Source organism: Solea senegalensis, linkage group LG6 (genome assembly GCF_019176455.1).
Source record: "Solea senegalensis isolate Sse05_10M linkage group LG6, IFAPA_SoseM_1, whole genome shotgun sequence".
NCBI lineage: Eukaryota > Metazoa > Chordata > Actinopteri > Pleuronectiformes > Soleidae > Solea > Solea senegalensis.
The window spans coordinates 20,969,949-20,980,025 of record NC_058026.1 but is presented as its reverse complement, the minus strand read 5'-3'; the positions used below and the strand labels follow the sequence as shown (position 1 = coordinate 20,980,025).

At 34.8% G+C, this 10,077-nt stretch overlaps 1 protein-coding gene across 1 annotated transcript; it reads left to right on the top strand.

Annotated features, from left to right (window-relative positions):
• The first annotated feature begins 2,001 nt into the window (after nt 1-2,001).
• frg1 (FSHD region gene 1) lies at nt 2,002-10,077 on the top strand. Its single transcript, XM_044027363.1, has 9 exons — nt 2,002-2,138; nt 3,374-3,441; nt 4,117-4,239; nt 5,608-5,665; nt 5,875-5,989; nt 7,344-7,448; nt 7,622-7,713; nt 9,189-9,299; nt 9,726-10,077. The coding sequence occupies exons 1-9, from the start codon at nt 2,080-2,082 to the stop codon at nt 9,760-9,762; spliced, it is 768 nt and encodes a 255-aa protein (XP_043883298.1). The 5' UTR covers nt 2,002-2,079; the 3' UTR covers nt 9,763-10,077.

Sequence of the window (10,077 nt, the reverse complement as noted above, 5' to 3'; positions counted from 1 at the left end):
TACAGCTGATACATGTAGGGCTGATATAAATTAGCATTTTATCCACATTATTTGTGCTGCTTTTAGGGAAACATATACTTACTTCAAAGTTATTAAAAATCCCTATAAATAAGCTGGCTTTAGGCAAATCACTAATCAATCATAGTAATTACAACCAACTTCCATCTAACTTCCAAGGTTACAGGGTGAATCCTGGTTCACTGTCATACTGTCCTGACTCCTGACAGAGCCATCATTTCCTGTCCCATTAATGAATTGATAACAAATTGAAGCATATGACAACCTAGAAATGTGAAAAGTTTGTATTAGTAGCATATAGGAACATATTCATAAATCACAGTAAATCATTTATAAACAATTAATAATGAGCATTATATTGTATTCCGAAAGGGCTACATATTAAAAAGTAGTGTTTTTAATTGTAGTGTATTAATTGCCTGCTGTTCCTTTTTACATTAAGGGACTGTACTGGGTACTGGATGTGAGTTACCACTTTGCTTGACACTGTCTTCCCTCAGCTCTTTTTTTTAGTACTTATGGGCTTTAATACTCAACTTCCTTGGAACAAGTTATGACTGCTTAATCCCACAACACCAGGGATTCCTGTCAAAGCATCATTAAACATGACAAATGGCAGGAGTATAAATACAGCTCAGTGGAAAAAAATGTTAATTTGTGCATTTGCCAAACCCCACTGCTTAACTTAAAGCCTGCAGCTCCCAGGACTTTTCTGACCAGATACTGTAAAGTTTCCACATTGTGACTCAACCTTTTTTATATTCAATCACAGTACCATCATGACTCTCACCAATATAGTGCTGTATTTTAGCTCTCCACTACATCAGTGTTTTGTGTTGGAATTATTATAGTGTATCTGCCTGAGTTGGTGCAGCCTTCATTTGCTTTTCCTTCAGTCACTTATTTCTTCTTGGATGATAGAGTTCTTACTGGCTGAGTTGTACTGCAGTGGGCAGATAACACAAGCCACTGTCTAATTTATTTTACTTTTTGACAGTGTCTGCAAATGATTTATTACATCCTGTCACAGGCCCCTAGTTGGGCCATTCCTGTTTAATGAGGCAGTATTACTATAACCAGTTAAATGAATACACCATCACTGAGGTCACCCCCTCCTGTCTACCTTAACCTGTGTGTGAGTGTGGAAAGAAGGTACTTGTATAATTTATGATCTCCCATGATTAAACCTGATATATAAAGGGAGCCCAAAAATTTATTCAATATAATGTAGATGACGCCGAATGGCAGCAGTGATTATTCTGGCTTGACTGTGCAGTGTAACCGTTTACCTGTGAATACTTGTGCTTTGGGAAAACTCGATAATCACAACCCACTTTTATCATTTTCTAATACAAAACAGTCATCCAGTGTCATCATGGGATTCAAAATTATGCGAATGATATATTTTGGAATATGCAGTACCATTATCAAGTGTGTAAAATCTGTGGACAGGAATGAACGAATATAAATTAATGTCAGTCAATCCCCCCAATACAACAGCTCAACCAGGCTGCAGTTTTGGTGGCTGTCTAAAACGAATGTTAGAACTGTATGTATTAATACATAGTCAACACATACTGTTTCACCATGTTTACAATAAATAATTATAAAAAATAGTTCCACAGAATGATGGGGCTTATTCATACAGTGCTGTATTGACTGTTGTTGCATTGTTGTATTTCTAATTTTATGGAATTTAGTGAAAAAAAAAAATAATGTAGGAAGTGGGGGTTACTCGTTTTGTTCTTGTTTTACCAACGTTCTAGAACGTTCAAATGCCATTTATGTTATGCAGCTTTTGTGCTATTACATTATTATATAATATATTATTACATTATTATCGGGGAGTTACTTTGAAGATGTACGTTTATATTTTAAAATATGCTCCCTTCCTCAAATTCTATAGATTCGCGAAATAAAGCACTTTGAACTTTGAATGTGTAAGCACGGGCTGAATGGATGGAGATGCAGATTAGAGTTGTCACTCGGGGACCACCGTACTTGCACTCGTTGTTTATTAGCGGTGCTAACTATTGAGCTACCCAATAGTTACGTGGAGAAATGGCTGAATATACACACGTAAAATCAACCAAATTGGTTTTGAAGGGTTTAAACAAAGGGTATGTTATTCTTTCACTCTACTACACCCGTCATTGGTGCGTTTACAATTATCAGCGGAGAAAAATGGGTCTCTGTAACCCCTGCTAACCTTAGCTATAGTAGCAGAGGCTAAAACGACGATGTTGCTACTTTATTCCAGGCTTATCGGTGTTTTCGCTAAAAAGCTAACAATAGTTAAATGTTTTTCCCAGACTGTCTGACTCAGTGGTTTGTTAAATGTCGTTTTAGATGTTTGAACATGTAACTTTGGCTGCTGTTGCTATTAGCTAACACAAGCCATCGCTCACTTGTGGAATTCGGGCAAGAAAGTAAATAATAGTACATACATACATAGCAGCACTAACAAACTATCAACGACAAAGCATCGCAACGATTATTCAAAAAATATATTAAATATTTATCTTATCTTTGGTAATACTTCAGCGTTTAAGAATGATCTGTTCTAACAATAATCATATTTTTCATTATAATCTTGGCACAAAAAGAAAGGTCATTTTTGTTTTGTCAAGTATCTCTTTGTTGTAGCAGTGCTTATTGGCAATACATTTTATACCGTTAGAAAGCCTGTTTAAATCCCTTTTAAATGGGGCCACATTTGTAAGGAAAATACATTTGTGGGTTGAGCAACAAAGTTTAGTTTGAGGGTTGTGCCCACGAAAAAATTCCAAAGTTTTTGCCAATGCCAAATAGTTTAGTATGCTATTGACTCTTGTTTGGTGTTGTTTATTGGAGTGGATGATTGAAGTCTGAAGAAAAATTGGATTTTAAACAGGATTCCAACTGTATATGATTTACTGCCAAGAAGCATTAAGAAATAATCGACCAAACACACATTTCCTTACTTTTTGTGCTAAGTTTATTTTGGTTATGTTAAGTGTCTAAATGTGATATGTATCAAAAAAACATGTATCTACGTTTAGTAGATACATGTTATTATTAGTTGCATATAACTGTCCAATTGATTTAGTTAAAGTAATAAATACAAGTATTGTTTTAAATTTTTACTTGTTGTTCTACAGCATCTATTAGATGAGGTAATGCTTCTTAAGGAATATTCAGCTCATTTCCTAGAATTGTCTTATGTTAAATTAACTTAATAACTAAATGGCAATGATTTGTTGTTGATTGTGAGTCTGCCTCTTATCTTATGTTTTACAAGGTCCACCTGTGTGATTTAGTAGTAGCCACACGATTGTATTTGACATTATTGAATATTGTGTCTTTTGTTCAACAGCAAAAAGAAGAAGCACAAGGATAGGAAGAGAAAAGCTACAGATGAAGACCACAAACCTGATATAGTTGGTTAGTGTCATACTAAAATGTGTATATATCACTTCTAACTTCTATCACTACTAATAATCTAATAATCTGTTCATTAAACTGGAAACTATTTCCAGGTGAGACAATCTGACAAGTTTTCAAATACTTATGAAGCAGATAAATAGGAGAGTGGTATGAAAGTTCTTTAAACGGCTCTTTCATAATGTTTTGTTTATGTAAAAAGTACCCAGTATTAACATTTAGATTATTATGATTATAAACATTGTGATTTATTGTTACATAAGTACTAGAATTGATTAAATTCAGTATTTAATATTTGGTAACTTAAAGCATTTACTGAAAAATGTTTTATGCAAACGCAACAAATATTAGATTAAATTGTGCTGTCTAGAGATTGTTTTGTATCACATTGTATCAATCAATAAGTCGTAGATCATCATCAATCATAGAATTATAGCAAATTCCGCTTTATTGTTTCACCTATATACAAAGGTATTTGCTCACATCTGCTTCCCTGATATATAGTATCCCCAAGATAATCAGAAAGTCATGCTTTTTTATATTAGAACATTTTATGCCAAACTTTGTCCTCTCTGTGGAGTTTTCACCTTCATGCTTCTAAGACCTTAGTGCAAATTACTGTTTCTCTGTGTTATTTTTTTTACAAATTTTGACATGGATCTTTCTGCTCACCAGATGGTTGGTGGGCAGTAAGCCACTTTGGGGAACTCACCGGAACCGTTGCAATAGAAATGCAGAACAACTCGTACATCCATGCCCTGGATACTGGACTTTTCACAGTTGGTGCACCACACAAAGGTAAGCAGATGACTTCAGGGAAATCCATGTGGGTCATATTGTTTTAAATTTGGGTAGTAGTTGCTGTCCAAGTTTGCATGGTTGAACTCTTTGAAGTATGCTGTAGTCATGGACAGGGCATGCAAGAAAATTCATACCATTTTCAAAAGTGAATGAGATGCTCAATAATGCCAGCTCACATATCGGTAAAACAACAAGCAAGATATTATCAAAGACAATACGTATTACACACCCTCAGGCTCCAGACATTTGGAGGATGAAAGGGGCTTAGCCTTCAGTCTACCAAGCAGTAAGTATTAAAGTGGGAATCTGGACACCAGGCTGAAAAGGCTGAATTGGGGTTGAGTTGAGGGGAAGGGCAAAGCTATCTCTCTTCTGCCTCGGGGCATTTCTGAGGAAGTGGTGCCCATTGCACCAGTCTACCCAGAAAGAGACACGACTAACAATTAATTCAACCCACGTTGTGTGAGAACTTGTGAAAATGGTTTGCAAGAGATTGAAACATCCCTTTTTCCTTAGTGGACCCCACCTCATCCTCTGCATACTCAAAAGCTCATCTCTGGGAGATGAAAGAGTACGCCAGCTCACAGTATAGGAAGAGAGATTATAGATTTCCCTCTCTTTTCTGCACCTGCAGCACACTGAGGATGATGCAGCCTTTTAAAAGGCTGAAGAAGACTGTTCACGTTCACCATTCTCTGATGTATTGAAATTATAATCAAACTTTTGAAAGAGTGTGTGACATTTTACCTCTGTCTTATTAATGATGGTTTTGTTAATGTCTACTACACTTTGTTCTCCTTTGACCAGAATTCTGTATGATACACTAAAAACTGCACACAGCTTTGACTTATTGTAAAGGTCAGGAAGTGGCCTAATCATAGACAAGTCATACTTTTATGAAATCACAGGAAACCCAGACCTCACTATATGAAGTGTAGCATTTCAATGCAACATTTCACTTCTTTTCATATCATAACCAAATGTCTCAATGCTAGTGAACTGGACTCCGATGTGCCCAGTGCTGTGTAGCCTGAGGGGTTTGCATTTTTAATTATGAGTAACAGGAAATCTGGAAATAGGAGGAAATATGCACATTTTAATAATGATTTATGATTGTTTCACATGTATTAATTCAACTCCACATTATACTTTTTGTGAGGCAAAATCATTTGTAGTGTACAGCATCATATACCCTGAGTACAACAATGTAGCAAACAATAAATAAGAACAAATCAATAACCAGTCAGAATTTTTTATTTATTTTTTTTTTAAAGGTGAAAAATGACACTGTTTATAGCGGTCTGAAAGCAATGCAATCAACTGTGTCATTTCTTTTAAAACAAAACAATGTTTTATCTGTTTCAGATGATGAAGGACCAGATCCACCTGAGCAGTTTACTGCCGTCAAGCTCTCAGACTCGCGGTAAATACACAAACTACATCCACAAATAATTCTTCACCCACAGATTTATTACCCCACTCCTGCATTTCATGCTGTCACAGAGCCATTTCTCATGGGCCAGTTTCACCTTTCAATTTGCAGAGAAAATCCACAGTATTTCAAACATTACCTGCTTCTGAAGCACTGGAAAATTGAAAATTACACTTTACTTGTATTTTTTGCTGTTGCAGAATAGCCTTGAAGTCTGGATATGGCAAGTATCTGGGTATCAACTCTGAAGGTTTAGTGGTTGGGCGCTCTGATGCCATTGGCTCCAGAGAACAATGGGAACCAGTCTTCCAAAATGTAAGTAAATTAGGGCTGCAACAATTGAATGAATCTATATTTATTTTGATAATTGATTAATCAGTTTGAGTGTTCATTTTATAATTAAACAAGTAAGTAAGAAATGGGAATATTTATTTGTAGTTTAATTCATAATTTAATTAATAGTTTATTTTTGCTCCATATAACAAAGAAATAATTTCAACAGAATAATTTCGGATTGTGGACAAAACATTTGAGAACATCATTATTTAACGTTTGGGAAACACAATCCACATTTTATGACATTTTATGGACCAAACTAATCAATTTTACAATAAAATGATCTACAGGTTAGGCCTTAAACTAAACTAAACTAAACTTTTGTCACAATGGGAGGATAATTGATTTCTCCATACTTCCTGATTATCATTGTTAATTTATGTATTTTCAACAGTTACTATTCCTGTGCCTTTTCCAATCCCTCCTATTAAAAAGTCCAGAAAAAGAACCATTGTAGAACATAGTTAAGAAATATATAAGTGATACCTTTTTTGAAGCTAATATGTTGGTTATGGCCGAGTAAGAAATTATAAGATTGTGGTGGTGATACTGAATATCATAGGATATAAATATATATTTATGTATATATTTAGTCTTCAAAGTGTTGAATTTGTTGCCATGTTGACAAATAAGGAATTTGATGTACTTTGTCAGTAACCTCCCTGCACATTGCACAGAACTAACATTATATTAATAAAGATAGACAAAGCTATTATAAAGGCTGTATACAATTCATTGTCTATAGATTGATCAGTTGTCGCTGATGTTGAATTGGTCAAAAAATATTTGTTCATCTTTTAATCATTTACTAAAATCCAAAAACATGATTTTGGACATTGTTTTGATAAATGTAGTATACAGTATTTGTAAAGAATGAATTTAGTTTTTAGTTTCCCAAGTGACTAAGCAAGATTTTATATCATTTAATCTGCCAGTTGTTTGTAGAAGTACCTATTTACACAAATGCCCATATGAGTTGTAATCAGTGTTTGAAAAATATACATATACATAGATTTTGCGGCATGTGTCTGCTGTCCCAGCCTTTCACGCCTCATCTCAAGTCTGAGTGGCATCAAGCCAGTGAGAGATAACACTTAGCTGTAGCCATGATGAACAAGTCCTTCATTATGCAGAATGCGTCTGCCTTATCACTGGAGCACATTGCTCTCCTTGATGGTTTGCTGAACCTATAAACAACCTTCCTGGCACAACCTTGAGAGTCTTTTTACATCAAATATCGGGCAACCTTTCGAGCCTGTCACAACAACCAATCCCACTGCAATTCTGTCTAATCTACTGCCCTCTCCTGTGTTCTCTCTCTGTTCTGCCTCAGGACAAAATGGCTCTGCTGGCAGCGAATAGCTGTTTCATCTCTTACAGTGACAGTGGGGACATTGTTGCCAAGAGCAAGACAGCAGGGGATGGCGAGATGCTGAAGGTGATGCGTAAATTGTGTTCTTCCACTAGGTTCAAGTTTACCCTTTCATTTTGAGTATGCCGTTTCTGTGAGGACCTGACTCCTTGACATGAAAAAAGAGGAAATGTTTGCATCTCCTAACGCACAAATTCTCTTTCTTCCTGTTTTTTCCTTCTCTTCTGACTGATAAACAGATCAGATCAAGTATAGAGCGTGAGGACAAGGGAAAAGATGACCTTGCAGATGAGGACAGGGGCAACGTGAAGTCCTGTGAGCTCAATTACGTGTACGTAACTTCCTTTTTGAATAGTTTAAGTGTTTAATTAATATCTAGGCAGCTCATTCAGAAACAACTGACAGGAAATCCATGTTGGATTCTCACTGAATATCACTTTGATATTAACTCAGTTCATCAGTCCTTGAAAAATGTTAGCAACTTAATATTGGTTATTGAAACTTCTGTGACATGGGTCAAAGGATGTTTGAGGGAAAAGTAAAAATAAAAATGTTTTCTACTCATGTGGCTATTTATTCAAACATTAAATTTGTTAAAATTGATTAAAATAAAACAAGCGGAGAAAATACCACTTAGATTTAGTTTTGTTTTTTCATCGTAGGTCTACGTTCACGGAACTGTATTTTTTCTTTTCGTCATTTGTCTGGGCACACTTTTTGACAGTTTTCCTGTCTGTTTAAGCAAGGTATTATTATCTTAATTTGGATTTAGAATAGATTTAATCTGAGCTACTGTGTGTCTCTGCACAGTATCTTACAGATAAAAACAATTTTCCTTAAAACTACATAAAGCATATTTTTAAAATTTTGACCAAATAAAAAACCACAACCTTGCATGTGAGACTGCACCTTTTAGCTGTTACTTAATCATCCCAAATGTCGTAAAGATGCCACTGACGGCCAGCTGTTTGAGCGGGCATCGGCACAGTTAGTGTTTTATATACGGCCCTTCTGTAGCCTGGTGAGTTCCTGGCTATCAATCTGAAAGCTTTTTTTTATTTTCACTTGGCATGGCTTGTAACTTCTACTTCTATTATTTTTTTGGACAAATGCTGAGGAAATAGACTTGTGTTGTTGACATATTGATAATGGCTGCCCTTGAGCCTGTGTCTCGATGCAGTGTTTAGTGTCTGAAATGGATGGAATTATATAAATAAAACAGACAGACCAGCTAAATATCAAAGAAATTACTGACAGGCTGCCTTAGTTGTTTGTTTGTGCAAACTATTAACATTAAAGTAGGGATGCAATATATTGGACTTTTTGCTGTATATGGTAGTTTCTTCTGTAGTGCAATTAACATTAATATTTTCATACTCATTTTCATTTACATGCTTAATTGGGAAAAGGACGGTAGCATAGAAGTCAAGGAACAGCTTATTTAGCCTACTGTTGACATCATTAGTCATATCCGAGATAATGCAGATAATATCGTATATCCCTACATTAAAATATTAAGATATTTTACATTGAAATAATACATCAAAATATGTGCACATTTGTGAGGGTAAATATTAATGAAGAAAAAGTCCTCGCAGGTTTTACATCAGGCTGAAAATTGTTTTTAAATGTCCTCCCGTAAACTGCCAAATCTGCTGTTTTCTCCAGAAACACCATCTGCCTTAGCGGACCATTTTAATAATAGTATGTTACTATGCGTCAGTGTGCTTGGTTGTGTGAGCGAGACATTTTCATTTGCAGAATCATGTGAAATTGTCTTAACTCATGTTACCATGTATCCTGCAGGAAGAAGTTTCAGAGTTTTCAAGATCGTCGCCTCAGAGTTAATGAGGATGATCCGTCAACGTTAAAGAAAGCCAGAAAGGACGGGATGTTACATGAAGCTTTGCTCGACAGGTGTGAAAATAAGTTTTTACTATTATTTATAATATTTATTGTTGAACACTTAATGTAATTTTGTATTATGATCACTGTCTTTTATATGTTTATTATTATTATTTATATATTTATTTAATTTATATTGGACATTTAATTTTTTTTTTTAATCTACATTTGTGCTTAAATTAAATGACGTCAAAGTCATTCACATTCATATTGATATTATAAGTTAACCTAGTTAAGACTCTCTTTTAAGATGAGCACTGAACCAAGCTGCATTTTCACTTATTGTTGAGGTTACTTGAAACTAAATTAGCTGTTATTTACTGTACTGATACAGTAGCATAGTTGTCAAAAAATATTTTGTTTATGGTGTTTTTTGGTAATTATAGTCATTTGATCACTGATAAAACAATTTAATGGTGTTGTCTTTTTTCATTACAGGAGAAGCAAAATGAAAGCAGACAGGTACTGCAAGTGAAGAATCATCTCGACTGCTTTGCCTTTTGTAAAAGTCACATTTGATCTTTTAATCTTATGTTTGATGTATTTTTCTTTTTATGTTTCTAATAAATGTTACAAGGTCTGTTTTCTGCAGCCAGTTGGATTTTCCACCTGTTGGCTCATTCATTGTAAATAATGAACTATCATTTTACTTTACAATTAACAGATTAACAATTCATTAATGTGTTTGTCTCAGAAAGCCCTTTGTTTTTAGATTCACTGTATCACTCTTTAGTAATAACATTGTCTAGAATTGAGAGTTGTACACATAAATAAAACAATAACAAATGCA

Excerpts from the sequence above, each read along its gene's own strand:
- frg1 (XM_044027363.1), top strand. The coding sequence starts at position 2,080 with ATGGCTGAATATACACACGTAAAATCAACCAAATTGGTTTTGAAGGGT. Across the intron at positions 5,990-7,343 it reads GGGAACCAGTCTTCCAAAAT|GACAAAATGGCTCTGCTGGC; the intron begins GTAAGTAAATTA and ends GTTCTGCCTCAG. Across the intron at positions 7,714-9,188 it reads TCCTGTGAGCTCAATTACGT|GAAGAAGTTTCAGAGTTTTC; the intron begins GTACGTAACTTC and ends TGTATCCTGCAG.